Consider the following 19,923-nt stretch of genomic DNA (forward strand, 5'->3'; position numbering starts at 1 on the left):
CTAATTCTGCCAAAAGGGGACAGGAGTTTAAGAAAGGACAAGATAGAAGGAAATGCAGTAGAGCAAACAAGTATTACTTTATTTTTGTCCCTAAGTTAATATGAGCTGGATATTTTTAAAATATTAATGAAAAATCATAGGAGAGAGTTGATCATTCTTGGGTGTGCCAACTATTGGCCATCACTGTGTTATATTCCTTCACTACATCATCACAACCACTTGGTTCATTGGACTTGTTTGTTTATGGACAAAAAAAAATAGAGTCAAAATAGTTTGCTCAAGGACACACAGCCAGTATAATAAGTAGTAGAGTTGAGATTCCACCCCCGCCCTCTAATTTTAAACCTTGTGCCCTTTCTCATCCAAACATTTAAGAAATTTTACCTTCAGCAGATTTTACCTTTTTTTCCATAATAAACGCTTTTACTTTATATTATAGCCTTTTAAATTTGGGCAATAATTATGTTCATACATGCACAAATACGTACATTTTTATGGTTTGTGTGTTATTTGGGCCACTGACACTGTGGCCAAAATGATAGGTTTCTAAGACCAATAGTGTTTGAACCTGTGAGACACTGTAGCCCAGTGATGTAGCAGAGTGACTGACCCTGGTGTCCAATCCTGGCTCCACCACTTCTCACCTTGTGCACGTTTCTTTTCTCAAACCAACTATAAGGTTATTTTGAGGATTAAACAAAGTAATATACATAGAATACTTAGCATAATGCCTGACAAATGGTAAATGCTACATAAATGCTATTATATTTTTACTTTATCATGTTGAACCCTAGCTTCTCCATGGGCTTCTGAGAATTTTCACCGAGTTATACAGAAGTTACAGACTACACTAATGATATTTCATGGTTTCAGTGTTGCTATTTGTGGAGAAATAGCAAAAATTATCTCTGTATTTTTCACATTTTTTGTTAAATGAGGTAATAATCAGTCCTATTTAAGACATGTTATACAGTATTTGAGTATGCCTGCTTGTTTGGAGTATTTGCATCATCTCAGGATTTAAAATATTTCTAGAAAGATGCCAAAAATGTGTTTGAAAGGATACTTGAAATAATAGTAGTAGTCATTGACCGCCAATAAAATTTACCCATGTCTTTGTTTTAACTTTCTATTATCAATATATGAGAATGCAAAATCCATACTCAGTTACTAAAACATTTGCTATCTCATTTTCTTTTTCAGAAGATGAATAATCTTTCGTTTAGTGAGCTATGTTGCCTCTTCTGCTGTCCACCTTGCCCAGGGAAAATTGCTTCAAAATTAGCATTTTTGCCACCTGATCCAACTTACACACTGATGTGTGATGAAAGTGGAAGCCGCTGGACTTTACATCTGTCAGAACGAGCAGACTGGCAGTACTCTTCTAGAGAAAAAGATGCTATTGAGTGTTTCATGACTAGAACCAGTAAAGGCAATAGAATTGCCTGTATGTTTGTGCGTTGCTCACCCAATGCCAAATACACTTTACTCTTCTCACATGGAAATGCTGTTGATCTTGGTCAGATGAGCAGCTTTTACATAGGACTAGGATCACGGATTAATTGTAATATATTTTCATATGATTATTCTGGATATGGTGCAAGTTCTGGGAAACCAACAGAGAAGAATCTCTATGCAGACATTGAAGCTGCTTGGCTTGCTCTAAGGACAAGGTAAATTGTGACTGGAAATTATTTTTCATGCTTATGATAGTTAACTAAAATTATCCTTATAAAGAATAGAATAAAAGCTGCTTTTATTATACATATCTTAAACTGCCATATAGAGATTATACTTACCAGTATATACTTAAGAATGGCTAAACTCTTAGACTGCAACTTTAAATTTCACATAATAGCAAAAAAAGGTTAAGACACTTCAGGTTTGTTTGTCTACCTTAATACATGTGTGTATGTGTGATTTTTTTCTAAAAACTTTGATGACAAATGTTTGGTTTTACAAACTTTCTTATTGGAGTGTGACATGCAAGTGTTCATTCAAAGTTGCAGCATTTCAGGGGAACAAGAGAAAACAGTGATTTAGCTAATCATTTACTTAAGTGTAAGGGGCTGGATTGCTTTCTATTAAAATCCTAAGCCAGGATTTACATTATTTTATATAATTATCTCTTGGAAGGTATAACCTAGAAACACCTTAATGGAACAATTTTTAAAATTGAATTCATTGTGTAGAAGTGAGATATTCCTTTACATTCTGAATGCCTAACATTTGGGGAGATGATCTCAAGTAAGAAACAAAAGTACTGTTATGACAGGCCGGGCGCGGTGGCTCACGCCTGTAATCCTAGCACTCTGGGAGGCCGAGGCGGGTGGATCGCTCAAGGTCAGGAGTTCGAGACCAGCCTGAGTGAGACCCCGTCTCTACTAAAAATAGAAAGACATTATATGGACAACTAAAAATCTATATAGAAAAAATTAGCCGGGCATGGTGGCGCATGCCTGTAGTCCCAGCTACTCGGGAGGCTGAGGCAGTAGGATCGCTTAAGCCGAGGAGTCTGAGGTTGCTGTGAGCTAAGCTGACGCCACGGCACTCACTCTAGCCTGGGCAACAAAGTGAGACTCTGTCTCAACAAAAAAAAAAAAAAAAAAAAAAAACAAAGTTGCAGCATTTCAGGGGAACAAGAGAAAACAGTGATTTAGCTAATCATTTACTTAAGTGTAAGGGGCTGGATTGCTTTCTATTAAAATCCTAAGCCAGGATTTACATTATTTTATATAATTATCTCTTGGAAGGTATAACCTAGAAACACCTTATTGGAACAATTTTTAAAATTGAATTCATTGTGTAGAAGTGAGATATTCCTTTACATTCTGAATGCCTAACATTTGGGGAGATGATCTCAAGTAAGAAACAAAAGTACTGTTATGACAAATTGTTTAAGAAAATTTTATTACTATGTCAATTATTCTTTGATATAACAGTGCATTTTGGGGAACTAGAAATTGCATTAAGCCTTTCTCATCACCAAGATACTTATAAATTTTTCTTCAAAAATCACAATATGGTAGACTTTACTGTATTTTCTTAATAGGTTAGTGTACAATACATAGATACCTTAGTATAAGTTATTTTTCATATTATGTCAATAATCTGTCTGACTTCCAGAATATTTTAGATTTAAGCTAGAGGACAAAGAAGGCTCAGTGTTTCTAATTTAATGTTTAAATATTAATGATTCCACTTAGGGAGAACCTCCTCATTTCTATTAATAGGCATAGTTGTGGGGGTTTTTGTTTGTTTGTTTGTTTGTTTTTTTAAGAAGAAGAAAGTGTCTTTAAAACTATTTTTCCCTCCAAGAAATATAATAAAGTTATGTGGCAATAGGTAAAGCGTTCACGGGGAGGGTAGTAAAATTATTGTTTAATTTATCAGTTAAAAACAGCTTTAAATCAAAATCATCTTCAGGTATACTGATATCAGTTCCATCAGGCCTTTAACAAAAAATGAGTACCCACTTTTCAGAGTCAGTCACTTTCAGAGTCACTTGAATGAGGTATAATAGTCAGAAAGTATTGTAGTGTTTTTAAAATAATAGCTTTATTAAGATATGATTCAGATACCATAAAGTTTACACTTTCAAAGTATAACTTCAGTGGAATAATATGGTTTTAAAGGGTGCTAAGTTAAAACAGAAAGCCTTATTAGTGCTTCTGAGTAACACAAAAGGATCCCTTTACTGAAAACATTAGTATTCAGTTCAGCGTTCTTTGTCTGTGTATAAAAGAAAATTCTTCTTTAAGTGGTCAGCTTTACTATTTTTTCTTTTTTAATCTTGTCAGATATTAGTTCGAAGGAAACTTTCTAAAATGATTTCCTGTCTTGATCAATCTTTTTAAAACATATTTGACCAGTATTAATAGGGAACAAGGACAGATACATAAATAATCCCACATACACTTTTAGCACTTATATTTTAGAATCTTAGAATTATATTTTCCCTTAGGTTGAACCCTAAACACAGTTGGAAGAGTTAGAGTTAAGTGTAGGTAGTTTGGGGAAATTTATTTAACTTCTCTGAGCCTCTATGTAATGAAGAAGTTGAGTTCAGTGATCTCAAATCCTTTCTACTTCTGGAATTCTGTCATCTAATAAAAGGTATGTAATTAGAATACTTGCCTCTTATTTCCATTACTTAATAAAAGTAAGAAGTTAAAACTTAAGTAACCAGGAAGGGGAAAATAAGTAATGAACCAAGTATTTGAATGATGTCCTTTTCAGGAAAACAGAAAATTAAGGGCCTGGTATTCACTGTGCCACTTCCTCTCAGTCCTTGATCTTCCTCCTCTGTGTGCTGTAATGGAAAACACACTGCCCTGGGAGTCAGTATACCTGAGTTATAAAGTTCTAATTATAGATCTGTCACTAACTTACTATGACTTTGAACATCTGCTCATTAAGCAGCTGGAGTAGATTAAATGGTCTTTAAAGTTCTTTCTAACTCTTACTATTGAAGTGAAATTGTTATTCTTGTGAGTCCTCAGGTGCTTAATTGGCAGCTACCCCTGTTACTTTACCCTATAGCCTTGTCATTGCTAGCTTTAGCCCAAATCCCTTAGTTGTCACCAACAATGCTATTCAGCTGACAGCAATAGTGCAGCCACAAGAGTTGTGGTTATGCCACAAATGTTCATTCTCCTAATTTCTTCATTCCCATGAAGTATGTACAACTAGATCAGCTGTAAAGAAAAAAGCTTTTCTGAGTTTACTAACATTTAGAGTCAGTCTGGAGCTTCCCATCTGGGTCATACCCAATGCTTATGTAGGGTTGGAAGAAACTGTATGTTGCTACCTGTATGGTTGAAATAGTCTTGTGCCCTGGAAGAGAACACACGGACAGTTTGCCTTGCATTTTCCTGGTGAATGTTCAAATTCTCAGAAAGCTCTTTTACCTTTCCAAAAGACTAGAAGATGTGCAAATGGCTGTTAGCTGCCAGAAGTGACTGCTGTCTGCCTTCTACGTGGAAGGGTGTATTTATTGTCACTACAACCTTTAACCCCACATTCATTAGTTCCTGTAGCACCTCACTTATTACGCTTGCAGTAGTTTATGTTTGGGACAGTTACACTGTAGACAAGTAATTCCTTGAACATAATAGGTACCCAATAAATATTTATTGAATCAATGAACTCATACATTTAAATCTGCAACCATTTTAAAGGGGGTAAAACAGTACTCTCAAGGTTTTAGCGTGAAGTCTAATCATAAATAACTGAACCATATGGCATTTGGAATTCTTATTCATCTTTTCAGTCATTAGTCTATTTCTGCATCTAAGCAAAGACAAATTTCAAGAAAAATAGTAATTTGCTCTTGAATAAAACTATACACATTTATTCCATGCTGTAACTGTATGTAGCATTTCATCAGAATGACCGGTTTAAGAAATTAAATGAGCCACTCTTGATGTCTGGAGAAATAAACTTGTTATATTTAATGGAAAAGAAACATTACATATCCATTCAATATCAGTTCATTAAAATATTAGTGATATAATGTATTCCAAACTTAGTCAACAGTATGCTAGGTGGAATTACTATAGCATAATAAATGATTTAATAAATTCATTATTTGTGATTGAAATTTTAAAACACCTCAGCAATTATTTTTCTAAGATAAAATTGAAACACATAAAATAAGCTGAGAATATAGATCTTATTGTAATATTAAAAATGATGATGAAAAAAACTTAATTTTAAGTATAAATTAGTTGCCATTGTCTCATTCTAAGATCAGATCCTTAGGCATAATGGAACATTTCATACCACTCCAACTTTCTTTTTTTCTTTAACTTCTAAACTTTGTAGATATGGCATTCGCCCTGAAAATGTGATTATATATGGCCAAAGTATAGGGACAGTACCATCTGTGGACCTTGCTGCTCGGTATGAGAGTGCTGCTGTTATTCTTCATTCTCCTTTGACCTCAGGAATGCGAGTTGCTTTTCCTGATACCAAGAAGACATACTGTTTTGATGCATTCCCAAAGTAAGTAACAATATTCAAAATAGTTATATACCAAGAATTTTTGAAGGAATTTTTTTTCCATAATGCAGCTGACCAGTCATGAGGCTGAAATATTTGAGCAATGTTAATTCAGATGAAAAGTGCTAAGGGCTTTATGCCACTGCACTAGTATTGGAATCAAGGTGATGAATTTCAGAAATAAAATTGACAGAACTGAATGTCAGACTGGATTAGGGATACGAAAGAGAAAACTTGAATATGACTCCCAGGTTTGCCTTGAGCTGCTAATGGATGATGGGTACCATTCAGTGAGACACATAATACTGGAGGAGAGAGAAACAGGTAGAAGGGAAAAGGAGTGAATAATATCTAATTAATGATATCTAATTTATAAAACATTAATTACAACGAAGTTGAGTCTTTAATTAGAGTAAGTGTTGCTGGTACAAAGTCTGCAAACATACTGTATTAGATGGATTTAAAACAAAGGCAGCTACTTGTCCTTCATGCTTCTCAAAACAGGCAGTAATTTCCACCTGCTCCTTGTCATAGTTGGGAAAAAATTGGTGGCCTTTTCTGAAAGAAGGAGAAGGCAAGAAAAGAGAAGCTGGCAGATTTCAGTCTTCTTTACTTTCCCCAATTGGCAGCAATACAAAGAATTTCTTGTTTGGGGGTTGGTTTACATAGTGTTTTAAATAATCATAATGTATTATTATGATTACATACATAGTGTATGTATTACTCTTTCTATCTAGCTGAATGGTAGCAATGATAGCGAAGTATTTGAGGTGATACTGTTGCCAACTTATATCTCTGTCTACCACCCTCTTTCATTTCTGGGACATCAGTAGAGCAACATTAACAATAAACTATTTGAAAAAATTTTTATACATACATTTATACATATTTTGAGACAAGGTCTCGCTTTGTTGCCCCGGCCAGCATGCAGTAGCATCAAAAATTATATATTTTTATTTTTTACTTAGGTTTTATTGTAATTGTAGATAGTATACCCAAGTATTTTTTCTTACCAAATGCAGACTTAAATGATTTCATTGATGATTTTCTTCTTTTCAAGATTTCATTCTCATTTTGTGTTTATAATATCTTATCTCTCTCTCAGGATTCTTAAAGAGTTGTTTGTTTGTAAGGTTTCTTCTCTGTGTAGTTTCCTCCAAGTTGCATTTTTAAAAATTGTTTGTTTTGATCTCTGTCTTATCTGAAGTATTCTCCTCTGAAGTCTGGGAATTCTTGGTTTTCTGTTCATATGTAAGAGTGAGGGGCTAAAGAGCTGATCTGATATAATCTCCAAAGAACGCTCTTTCTAAAGCTCCCTTTTGGAGGATGAAAGCCTGGCTACCAGCATTCTAGGAGCCAAGTAGGGAATGTGGGTTCATAGCAGCCAGTAAGTTTGTGTTTCCGTGGTCTCTGTGATACACCTGCCATAAAGTCTGGCAATCTCCTAGTCCACATACATCCCCAGTCTGAGGAAGGGCAGTTACCCAGCTCTAAAAGAGGCAGAAGGGGCCGGGCACAGTAGCTCATGCCTATGATCCCAGCGGTTTGGGAGGCTGATGTGAGAGGATTGCTTGAGGCCAAGAGTTTAAGACCAGCCTGGGCAACATAGCAAGATCCTGTCTCTACAAAGAATTTAAAATTAGCCAGGTGTGGTAGCACATGCCTGTACTCTAGCTACTGGTGAGGCTGAGGCTGGAGGATTGCTTGAGCCCAGAAGTTGAAAGTTGAAGTGAGCTGTAGTCACACCACTTGCACTCCAGATAGAGACCCTGTCTCCAAAAAAAAAAAAAAAAAACAACCTGCCTTCATCTCCATGGCAATTCCTTAGCCTTCTGGAGTATTCTTCGGTATAGATTAGGTTGGTTCTTTACCTTCTACCTGCTTAAAATTGTGTTTTCTTCTATCCTTTAATCAGTTCTCACACATTCATCTGCTTTCCAGCTCCAGAATTTCTCCGTTTTTATGTTTATATACTCAAACAAGAACAAAAAAAACAAAACGTTTTGCTGTCATTTTCATAGGAGAGAGAAAGAAATGTAATAAGTACAGAAAGTGATGTGGTCTTTAGTTTCCTCTTCTTGAAACCTAAGTTTTTCCATGCTAAAAGTCAACATTGTAGAAAGGTGTGCAGTAGTGACAGCGTTGAATGTTTCCACCAGAACAGATAATCTTAAGATAAGGAGTATATAAATGGCAACTTTTGAATCTTACTGGAAATCCAAGAGGCATCATCCCTTCTGAACTGATTCATACAGTCGTGATGTCTGAATTATCTAATATAGCACAAGAAAATTTGTTTTATGTTCCTTTACATAGTTAATTTATTGAATTTTTTCCCCTTCCTTTTTCCCTACAGCATTGACAAAATCTCTAAGATAACCTCCCCAGTGTTAATAATTCATGGGACTGAAGATGAAGTCATTGACTTTTCACATGGCCTTGCATTGTTTGAGCGTTGCCAAAGACCTGTGGAGCCTCTATGGGTTGAAGGAGCAGGTCACAATGATGTCGAACTTTATGGACAGTACCTTGAAAGGTTGAAACAGTTTGTGTCACAGGAACTGGTAAATTTGTAAAATATTCTGTAAATTTGCATACTGGGTTTTCTTTTCTTGCTGAACTGCACTCTTTGGTAAATAACATAAAACCTGAAGGTTTTGTTTGCAAATCATGTCAGTTGCCTTCATAAATGTACAGGTAATGATTTGTTAACAGACTTAATGAAGGTTTTAATTACCAGAACTGGAACTGGAAATAACAGTATCATGCAGTCAGGCTGTGTAATTTATATTTTTTCTGTGAAGTTTTTTTTAAACATCAAAATGAGTACTGTATGAAATTTTAATTCTATAAAATCAAGTGCTGTAAAAGTATTGCCAGATGCTTTTGCATATTAGAAACAAATTTATAAATATTTTTAAAACATCTCAAATAAATCTTATCCTGGTATACAAATGTAATATTCTTTTGGAAAAAAAGCTGTATATCTAAAGCAATTCAAGTACTCAGAATAAACTGTAAAAAAAAATTAAAAACATCCAAGTTCACTAGAGTTAACCTAAACCCTGTTGTACAGGGATAAAGGTTTAAATGGTTATTTTATTGTAATATACATTGGATTTTCTGTATTCACTGGTTATTATACATTTATCCCCCCAAAAATGATGTAAGTCTTAATTTTTATGCTCATCTCTTAATTTACCAATTAGCTACCTTGTAAATGAGAAGTCTGTGATAGCACTGACTTTTAACTAGTTTTGATTTATAAGTTTGGTACTGTGAGGCAACTACTTAAAATTTTCATTTTGGTTATTTAAAAGGTATTTAGAGCTTCAAGAATGATTTTTATATGCAATGTTCTTTGAAATTTCGACTATCCTCATGGAATCGCAGTAGTCTTCATTATATTAAAACCTGGAAGTCCATTAGTTGCTCTTCAAGACCACAAACAGACTGGCTATTTGGTCCCTTTTCACTTTGGCTATTTTTAAGAATAGGAACTATTGTTTTGAATTACTATCTGAGAATTACATGGATTCACTCCTGGATACAGGAGATAGGAAAACATTTAATTCATAACTTTTATATTAACCAATATAGTAAAAAACAAAGCTCACACACACACACACACACAAAAACTAAGTTGCCTTTCCTTGAATGAACCCTGCCTGAATAAAACAATGAAAGAAAAATAAAAATAAAATTAACGGTATGTAGTCTAATTTGTACATGAATGAATATTGAAATAATACACACTGTGGATATATTTTAAGGCCTTATGTAGTTTTAATTGTTCTGCTTGTTCTGTGGTTATGTCTAAGACTATAGTATATGATTCTCTTCAAAGTATATCAAGTATTGTGAATGCTTTGGTTCAGATGTGTCAAATTAACAGTAAAACAACAAATATACCACTCAGCTGTGTTTGTTTGCTTTCTTCCACGCATCCTTCCCTGACTCTAGAAAGAGTGAAAAAAGTTACCATTCATCTTCATAGGACATAGTGCTAAAGTTTTCTAATTTTCTTTTATTTTTATTTATTATTTTTTTTATTTTGAGATACAGAGTCTCCTGGGGTTGCCCAGGGCTATATTCAAACTCCTGGGACTCAAGGGATACTCCCACCTCAGCCTCCCAAGTAGGTAGGATTATAGGTATAAGTGTGTGCCACCATGCCTGACTTTAAAGTTTCCCAAATTTTATCATCATTTCTATTGAAGAGGTTTTTCTTTTTAAGATTGTCTTGTAACCTATACAGTTTATTCTTTGTACAGCATACAATCCAGGGCTTACCTAAATGTTTTCTTTGATTACCTAGGGAAATGTATATATTGATTATGCTAATTAGTATTTATTTATTCAACATGTAGTTATTGAATGTCTGAATCATACAAAACCCTGTGCTAGGTGTAAAGACAGACATAAACCATGTCCCCTTAGATTTTACAGTGTAGCTGTAAAAGGGAGGGAGACAGACAGACACCTCATTGTACAAATATTACTATTTTGATAAGGGCCTTCAGCCTGCAAACAGGTAAAAAGTACATTTGGATGGGGAACATGGGGGCAGGGCAAGGAATAGTACCCCAGAAAGTGGTATTTGAACTGAGCTTTGCAGGATGACTAAAAACTGGCTACATCTGGGTGGTTCAGAGGAAACATTCCTGGCTGAAAAGAATGAATAGTATATGGAAGCCTATAGGAAGGAAGGTGTGTTTGAAATGCATGAAGACTGATCAGAGGTCAAAGGGAAAGGTTGGCATAGGGATGCTGCTGGTGCAAGCTAATTAGGAGCACAGTAATAGGTGGCGTCAGGCCTGGCAAGGCAACTCACACTGTAATCCTAGCACCCTGGGAGCCTGAGGTGGGAGGCTTGCTTGAGATAAGGAGTTTGAGACCAGCCTGAGCAACAGTGAGACCCTGTCTCTGCTAAAAAATAGAAAACAATTACCCGGGCAACTAAAATTAGGAAAAAAAGTTAGCTGGGTGTGATGGCACATTCCTGTGGTCCCAGCTACTGGGGAGGCTGAAGCGGGAGGATCACTTGAGCCCAGGAGTTTGAGGTTCTGTGAGCTACACTGATACCATGGCATTCTAGCCCAGACAACAGAGTGAGACTGTCTGGGGGGAAAAAAAAAAACTGGGTGGCATCATGGACCTGATCTTTATCCTTGAAACAACTGAAAGTCATTGATAGAAATGTGAAACTGTCAAGTATAGATGAAAAAAATCTGGAGATCTTATTAATGGCTTGCTAGAAATAAGCCAACTGTTTAGCAACTGATCTAATCTTAGGGTGCTGAAAAATACATCATGGGGAAATAATGTCAATGTACAAAATGCTGGTCAAACCACATCTGCAATAAATAGTATCATTGCAGGATACAATGAAAAGATATTTACAAATTAGAGCAAATTCTGAGGTGTTTTACCAAGTTGGAAAAGGGCCCATAAACTGAAACCCAAAGCCTAGATGAAGGATGTGACAAAGGAATGATAACTGTTTTTTTAAATATTTGAGAGGAATATACAATTATTCTCTCAGAGCAGAGCTAGGTGAAAGTTACAAAATAGCAGATGAGAGCTCAATACAAGAAAGAACTTTGTGATTATTTGTCCGTCAAGAAAAGGGATTGCCTTCTAAGGATTAATATCTTACCACTGGAAGTGGAGCAGAAGCTGACATCTGTCATAGGTGCCGCAGAAGAAGTTCCAGATTTAAATGGGAGATTAAACTAGTTGTATTGTGTATGAGGTCATGTTAAGATTTTTTTTGTTGTTGTTGTTGAGACAGAGTCTCGCTTTGTTGCCCAGGCTAGAGTGAGTGCCGTGGCGTCAGCTTAGCTCACAGCAACCTCAGACTCCTGGGCTTAAGCGATCCTACTGCCTCAGCCTCCCGAGTAGCTGGGACTACAGGCATGCGCCACTATGCCCGGCTAATTTTTTCTATATAGATTTTTAGTTGTCCGTATGTCTTTCTATTTTTAGTAGAGATGGGGGTCTCGCTCTTGCTCAGGCTGGTCTTGAACTCCTGACCTCGAGCGATCCACCCGCCTCGGCCTCCCAGAGTGCTAGGATTACAGGTGTGAGCCACCGCGCCCGGCCAAGATTTTATATTCCATTCAGATTTCTCCTACTTACTCAGAGCATCACTTGCCTTATGGGTTTTTGGAAACCATATACTGTAGAAGAATTGATTTGGCAGTCGGAGCTAGGCTTTTTTTCTCAGCTGACGCTAATTAGATCTGCAACCTTGGGCAGGTCATTTCTCAGGACCTCAGATTCCTCAACTAGAAATGAGGCAGTGGAACCAATTGAGTAATATAATCCCTTACATTTCTAATGTAATATGAAAATCTCTTAGCCATACTCACAGGCAATGGCTCCTATCAATTTTTAAGCTTGGCTAGAGTAGCCCCAGATAGCTTGTTCTGATATTTGGCTTTTTGTGCATATTAACTTGGTACAACCTGAATGGTAACATGAATCCTCAGAAAATGGTCAGCAGTGTACATAGCTCCTGCCACATCCTGCAAGTACAAAAAAAAGAATGGTACGTAAGAAGTTTCATAAACTAGTTTATCATCTTCACACTTTTACAGATTTAACCAGTTCTGTATCCTACCTAGGAATAGAATTCAACAGATTTTTTTTCTTGTATATTTTTTCTATAAATATAGAGACTTGATACATGAATTTGAGAAATTGTAGACTGACAGCAATTGGCATGTCAATGGTGATACGCCTATTTAGATACTCTATATGATAAAACCTTAAGAGCAGTTTTTCATCAATTAAGGAAAATCAGATAAACATAAGTTTTAAAAACTTTAGAGATGGTACAGCCTAATCCGTTCATTTTACAGGTGTAGAAACAAAGAAGAGAAGTGACTTTCTCAAGGTCTATTAGTTGTCAACAGTGGCACTATATCCCATTATCTTTTCTTTACCAGATTTATCTTCAGTAATACACCAGTGATCCTTTTGAATTATAATACAGCATAATCTTGTTTATTTTTCCAATAATTTCTGGATTCTTCCTTGTTGCTTATTCATTGAATAGTAAACTGGTATATTTAAAGTAGTTAACACTGATTCATTTTACTAGGCACACTAAAAGCATTTTACTTGTGTTAAAACTTAGTGAGGGATAGGGTACAGTGGGTCATTCCTGTAATCCTAGCACTATGGGAGGTGGAGGCCAGAGGATCCCTTGAGCTCAGGAGTTCAAGACCAACCTAAGCAAAAATAAAAATAAAATAATTATAATTAGCTGGTGTGGTGGCAAGTGCAGGAGGATCGCTTGAGGCCAGGAGTTTGAGGTTGCAGTGAGCTATGATGATGCCATTGCACTCCAACCAGGTTGACTCTCAAAAAAAAATAACAAACAAACACAAACCTAGTGAAGATGGTAATAACATGGTCACATGAATAAACAGTTGAGTATTTATTTCAGCAGCCCATTTACTACAAATTGTAACGTACAGAGACGAAGCAATTACAGTGAAAAAAGCATCAAAGTAGTTATTACTAATTGGCTTTTAATGTGTTGCTTTGGTTTAAAATAAGCAATGTATTCAAACACTTTGATAGTGTGTTATATTCTGATAATGTACACCCCAAATATCCAGTAACCAAAAAAGTAACAATTTATGCATATGATACTTGGAATTAGGTTTTGAGTTATAACTTGGAGAATGAACATAGACGGCATTTGTGTGCCACATCTCCAAATGGATTGTGCCTCTGACTGACTAGTTGGATGAGTAATGCTAAGGAAGGAAACAAACACCTCTATCCTGGAAATGACCCACTTGACATTAGAGTTTTGTTTTGTTTTTAAGTAAAGAATAGAGTCTTTGCAAATGTCAATGACATGAAAGCTGTTAAACTCGTTCTTACATATGAAGCCAGATGGACTTGAAATGATTTTACTTCTTCTCTTTATTTCCTCTTGTGGGCTATGTACTAAATTTCCACAGTGCAATTATAACATTTCTTAAGTTTTAATATGAAAAAAATTATTTATTTATTTTGAGACAGGGTCTGCTCTGTCTCTCGGACTAGAGGGCAGTGGCATCATGATAGCTCACTGCAACCTCAAACCCCTGGACTCAAATGATCCTCCTGCCTCAGCCTCCCAGATAGCTGGGACTACAGGCATGTGCCACCATGCTTGGCCAATGTTTCTATTTTTTGTAGAGACTGGGTCTCTTGCTCATACTGGTGCTCACTTGCTCAGGCTGGCCTCAAACTAGCCTTTGCCTCCCAAAGTGCTTGTATTAAAGGTGTGACCCACTGTGCTCAGCCTTAATTTTTAATCCTCATTTTCACAACAGCAAGGGAAAAGTTTTAATAGTGTGCGAGATTCTTACATTAGAAAAATAGGAAATGCTGGTTTTAAATTATTCTTTTATCTACTGATAAAATATAATTTTCAGCCACTATACCACTTGATTAATTCAGAATTTGAAATTTTTCCCCCCAAAACAACTGCTTAAGGCAGTTATTGAATTGAAATAGGGAGGGTAGCAGGTTTATGGCTATAGGAGCATCTGAGTCAAAATTTTTTTAATGTACTGCTCCTTTCCAAATTACCTATTGAGTATGGTGGATTCATGGACTATAAATCAAAGGTTCTAATGTGCATTCTGTTATTAATCTTATTCAGATGAAACTTGTGTTTTTATTTAAATACGTAATAACTTTGGTAAAGTCAGAGACCATGGAACCATCTATATTACTTCACCAAAATTAGAGATTTTGGAATTCTAGGGGCTCTTTTAAATGTGGAATTGTGTGCTCCAGGCCTTCTACGTCCATCACTAGAAAATAGAATGGGCTGGAGGGAGAGAGACACAAGAAAATACTTTATATATCCCTGAATACATGTGGTGCTATCAAGAATGATAATTAAACTTGCAAAAGCATTTGATATAGTAGTTTTAAAAAAGTATAAATGATTACACCTCTAAAATGAAATGTGAAAAAAAAATTTTTTTTTTTTTTAATTTTTTTTTTTTGAGACAGAGGCTTGCTCTGTTGCCCGGGCTAGAGTGAGTGCCGTGCCGTCAGCCTAGCTCACAGCAACCTCAAACTCCTGGGCTTAAGCAATCCTACTGCCTCAGCCTCCCGAGTAGCTGGGACTACAGGCATGCACCACCATGCCCAGCTAATTTTTTGTATATATATTTTTTTAGTTGGCCAGATAATTTCTTTCTATTTTTAGTAGAGACGGGGTCTTGCTGTTGCTCAGGCTGGTCTTGAACTCCTGACCTCGAGTGATCCACCCACCTCGGCCTCCCAGAGTGCTAGGATTACAGGCGTGAGCCACCGCACCCGGCTTGAAAAAAAATTTTTAAATGAAATGTGAATGCCTATGGAATAAAAGCAAAAGGAAATAAATGGAAAAAATTATTGTGTTGAGGTAACAGGATTATGGATGAGGTATTATTTCTTAGGTATCTTTTGTTTTGCTGTTATTTTACGTGACTTAAGAAGGAAAAAGAACTGGTTCTTCACTGTCTACTGGTTTTTACTCTTAGAAACTGGCTTCTGGGCTTCTGAAATCATGAGACTCCAGAATAGGTGAAGGGCAAGTGACTCTCAAATGTGTTTTTAGCCTGGCTTAGAGCAGCAAATACAAGTAGCCAAAGAGGAGAATTTCATGTATATGGGTGACATAGAGTTTTTAATTTTGTTTTGTTTTGACAGAGAGTCTAACAATTGGATAATATCTGAAACTTACCCTTATTGAGTACCAGGTCTAACATTTTCTTTTTTGGCAATCATGTTCACATTTGTTTTATTTTATTTTATTTTATTTTATTTTTTTATTTCAGCATAATATGGGGGTACAAATGTTTAGGTTATGTCCATCCCCCAGATGGTGCTCACCGCGCCGATTACGGGTGTGTATACCCATGCCCTCCTCCCCCCTCCCACCTGCCCGACACCCGATGAATGTTATTACTGTATGTGCACTTAGGTGTTGATCAGTTAATGCCAATTTGATGGTGAGTACATGTTTTTCCATTCTTGTGATACTTCACTTAGTAGAATGGGCTCCAGGTCTAATGTGTTTTCTAGGCAATGCCTACGTATTACATCCATTAATGTTACAAACTCAACAATACATTGTTATAATTATTACTTTACTATCTGTAGTAATTTCTTTAGCCCATTACAGCTTTGCTTGTACTCGCTTCATATGTGCTATTATTGGCAAATATATTGCACATATATTACATTTCTATGTGTTATAGAACAATACACTATATACATACTTTATGAAATCGGTTTGTAAATCAGTTAAGAGGAGAAATGAAGAAATATGCATTTATAGTTACATAATTACCTTTATTGATGTTGTCTATTCCTGCATATTCCTGCAATTCATATTACCGTAGGGTCAATTGCTTTCAGCCTGAAGAACTTCCTTTAGTTTTTCTTGTAAAATGAGTCTGCTAGCAACAAATTCTGTTTTATCTGAGAAAGTCTTTATTTTGCCCTCATTTTTGAAAGAGAGCTTTGCTGTATATAAGATTCTTCGTTGCGCATCTTTGAACATTTTGAATGTATTTTCCCACTGCCTTCTGGCTTTTATTGTTTTCAATGAGAAATTAGATATTAATCTTAATGAGGTTCCCTTCTAAATTTTTCTTACGCTGATTTCAAGATTTCTCCTTGTCTTTGACTTTCAGCGTTTATACTATGAATATGTCTGTCTGTGGGTCTCTCTGCATTTACTCTTGGAGTTCATTGGGCTTCCTGGATATGTAGGTGGTTGTTTTTTAATAAAATTGTGACGTTTTCTGCAATTATTTCTCCAGATACTTTTTCTTTTCTCTCCTGTCCTGGTGCTCTCATCTCGAAGGTTATGGCATTACATCTGCTCTTATGTTAATGAGCCTCAGGCTGCTTTGCTTTTTTTAGGTTCTTATGTTTGTTTTCCAATCTCCTTTGTTGCCCGTTTACCCTATTAACTGTCACTATTCACTGTTTGTTTCTTATACTTTAACTTGCTGTTTGTGTGTTTCTACTCAGATGATCTAGGAAACCAGATAATTGAATTTATTAAATTATGCCTAAATTAAGAGTAAAATAGCTCTGCTTAATGCCCTGAATGGCTATGCTATGAGCTATAGCCAGACAGCCAAGACCAAAACTACCTTACTCTGAGGTAAGAATCAGTTACTAGCTGCCCAGGAGTCTGCTTCTCTGGTGGAATGTTACTGCTATTGACTTCTATTTTTTTTTTTAAGTCACGAATTTTCAAGAAACAGATTAACATAGCATTCCCAGATTTTGGCAGTGTTGAAACAGTGGCTTCTAAATGACTCATCACCAATCTAGAAATTGTGGAGGAACATACGAAGTGGTAGTATGCATCAACCAGCCTTGAGCTTAGCACGGTTTAAGAGTCATCATTGGTCGGGCGCCGTGGCTCACTCCTGTAATCCTAGCACTCTGGGAGGCCGAGGTGGGAGGATCGCTTGAGGTCAGAAGTTAGGAGACCAGCCTGAGCAAGAGCAAGACCCTGTCTCTACCAAAAATAGAAAGAAATTAGCCAGGCAACTGAAAAAAAAAAAAAAAAAATATATATATATATATATATATATATATATATATATATATATATGGCGTGGTGGCACACACCTATAGTCCTAGCTATTTGGGATGCTGAGGCAGGAGGATCGCTTGAGCCCAGGAGTTTGAGTGAGGTTTCTGTGAGTTAGGCTGATTCCAGGGTACTCACTCTAGTCTGGGCAACAGAGTGAGACTCTGTCTCAAAAAAAAAAAAAAAAAAAGAGTCATCAATATGAATAAATAGTGTGGAACTATTTTTTGAAATGCTGGAAACAGGCTATATTGATGAGAATAGGACTAGGAATTAGTCTTCTCTCTTCAGCTTTCTTCAATGCTACAACCCCTGTTTTGGTCACATGTGGACTCTGAATTTTTGTGCTTCAGAGAAGCCAGGGTATGCCTAAAAGAAATAAGCAAAAAATAATGATTTAAAGAATATTTTAAAAGCCTGGGTGTGGCAGTTCATGCCTGTAATCCCAGCACGTTGGGAGGCTAAGGGAGGAGGATCACTAGAGGCCAGGAGTTTATCGAGACCCTGTCAGTACCAAAAATATTTTAAAAATTAGCTGGGCATGATGGTGCAGGCCTATAGGCCCAGCTACTCAGGAGGCTGAGGTGGAAGGATCACTTGAGCCCAGGAGTTTGATGTTACAGTGAACTATTATCATACCAGTGCACTTCAGCCTAGGCAAAAAAGCAACACTCCTTCTCAAGCGATATTCTTATAAAAGAATGTAAGAGGACATAAGGAAAACCTAACAATAGCTGTGTGGCTGCACCAGTCTTTTAGATCCTTCCCAGTGTTTCCTGAGGAGTCATCCACTCAAACCTCATTCTTTTTTTTTTTCTTTTTTCTTTTTTTTTTTTTCTTTGTTTGTTTGTTTTGAGACAGAGTCTCACTCAGTTGCCCGGAGTAGAGTGCAGTGGTGTCATCATAGGTCACTGTAACCTCAAACTCCTGGGCTCAAGCAATCCTTCCTCAGCCTCCTGAGTAGCTGAGACTACAGTTGCGCACCACCACTCATGGCTAATTTTTCTATTTTTAATAGAGACGGGGTCTCCCTCTTGCTCAGGCTGGTCTTGAATTCCTGACCTCCCAGAGTGCTAGGATTACAGGTGAGTGCTAGATTTAAAGGCATGAGCCACTGTGCCAGGTCCAAAGCCTCACTCCTAAGACTTGGAGTGAGACACTGAGAGCTTGTACTGTATACGTTATCCCTTTTAATCCTACTGGTTCTAGGTAGTTCTTTAGTGCCATGCAGAGTGTTGTAAAGGAAGAAGATCCCCAGAAACGCAGGCCCTCTGCGTTGGATCTGTCTTCCTAGAAGCTATCTGGTACCTTTTCTGTTAGACTAGAAACTCTGAAAGGCAGAGAATGTGTCTTTCCTTTTTATCTCTTTACCCTTCCCTTGGTAACTAAAAGCTTCCTGACAATTGAATTAATATAACGGAAGAAAATGTTCCAAAGAGGTAAGACTTTTTCTTTTTTCTTAATTTGAAAGCTTTAAGTCAATAGCACAGCCTCATCATGCAAAGCTGTGATTTTATATTTTCCTTGTGTGTCTTCAAATTATTATATTAGAGAAAAAACTAGCAAAATTAACAGTACAAGGGGAGAGGAAGGTTAGCTTTTGAAATCTTAGACAATCTCTGAGCCACAGTTTCATTACAAATTAAAGGTAGATAGTGATAGTATCCTTTCTGTTAACCTTGGATCCAGGCTTACTGTGATGATTAAATAGTAATCCTAAATGGGAATACAAACAGTGCTCTAAAGGCATATTAACATTTAAGGGATTATGTATGTTTTGTAGGTAGATTTGTGCCTAGCAATGAAGAGTGTCAGGCTATGAATTGCTTTTTTTCTTTTTCTTTCTTTTCTTTTCTTTCTTTCTAAGAAACACGGTCTCGTTATGTTGCCCAGGCTGGACTCAAAGTCTAGTGGTACTCCTGCCTCACCCTCCCAAGTAATAGCTGGGACTACTCACACCTGGCTTAATTTTTAGATAATTTTTAGGGAGTTTTTATTTTTGATAATGTGCCAATTTACCAGTGAACACTCTTCAGTCTGTGGAACTCTGTGATTAAAGTTGGCCCATTTCTTACTTTGGCCATATATGTACCATATGTATTATTCGCGTGTCTGCCTCTCAGCTCCGGACCCAACATGTATTATATTTATGTATTGTATATGACTGGCAGAATCTAAAGAAACTAAAAGTTACTGTCTGCAGTGACTTACAGCGATGGTTCTCCAGGAAGCTGGCGCAGCTGGATGAACCACAGCAAATGAGAGCAAATGCACCTTTTGTCAACACCAGAAAAAAATCA

At 36.6% G+C, this 19,923-nt stretch overlaps 1 protein-coding gene across 1 annotated transcript in view; it reads left to right on the plus strand.

Annotated features, from left to right (window-relative positions):
* The window catches only part of ABHD17B (abhydrolase domain containing 17B, depalmitoylase), a 41,401-nt gene extending 32,515 nt beyond the window's left edge, over positions 1-8,886 (plus strand). The window contains exons 2-4 of the mRNA XM_069474123.1: positions 1,204-1,673; positions 5,827-6,006; positions 8,360-8,886. Of these exons, the coding sequence (XP_069330224.1) occupies positions 1,207-1,673; positions 5,827-6,006; positions 8,360-8,579 (867 nt within the window). The 5' untranslated portion in view covers positions 1,204-1,206 and the 3' untranslated portion in view covers positions 8,580-8,886. The remainder of the gene's footprint in view (positions 1-1,203; positions 1,674-5,826; positions 6,007-8,359) is intronic.
* The last annotated feature ends 11,037 nt before the right edge of the window (positions 8,887-19,923 follow it).

The sequence above is a fragment of the Eulemur rufifrons genome, chromosome 7 (genome assembly GCF_041146395.1).
Source record: "Eulemur rufifrons isolate Redbay chromosome 7, OSU_ERuf_1, whole genome shotgun sequence".
In the NCBI taxonomy this organism is placed as follows: domain Eukaryota; kingdom Metazoa; phylum Chordata; class Mammalia; order Primates; family Lemuridae; genus Eulemur; species Eulemur rufifrons.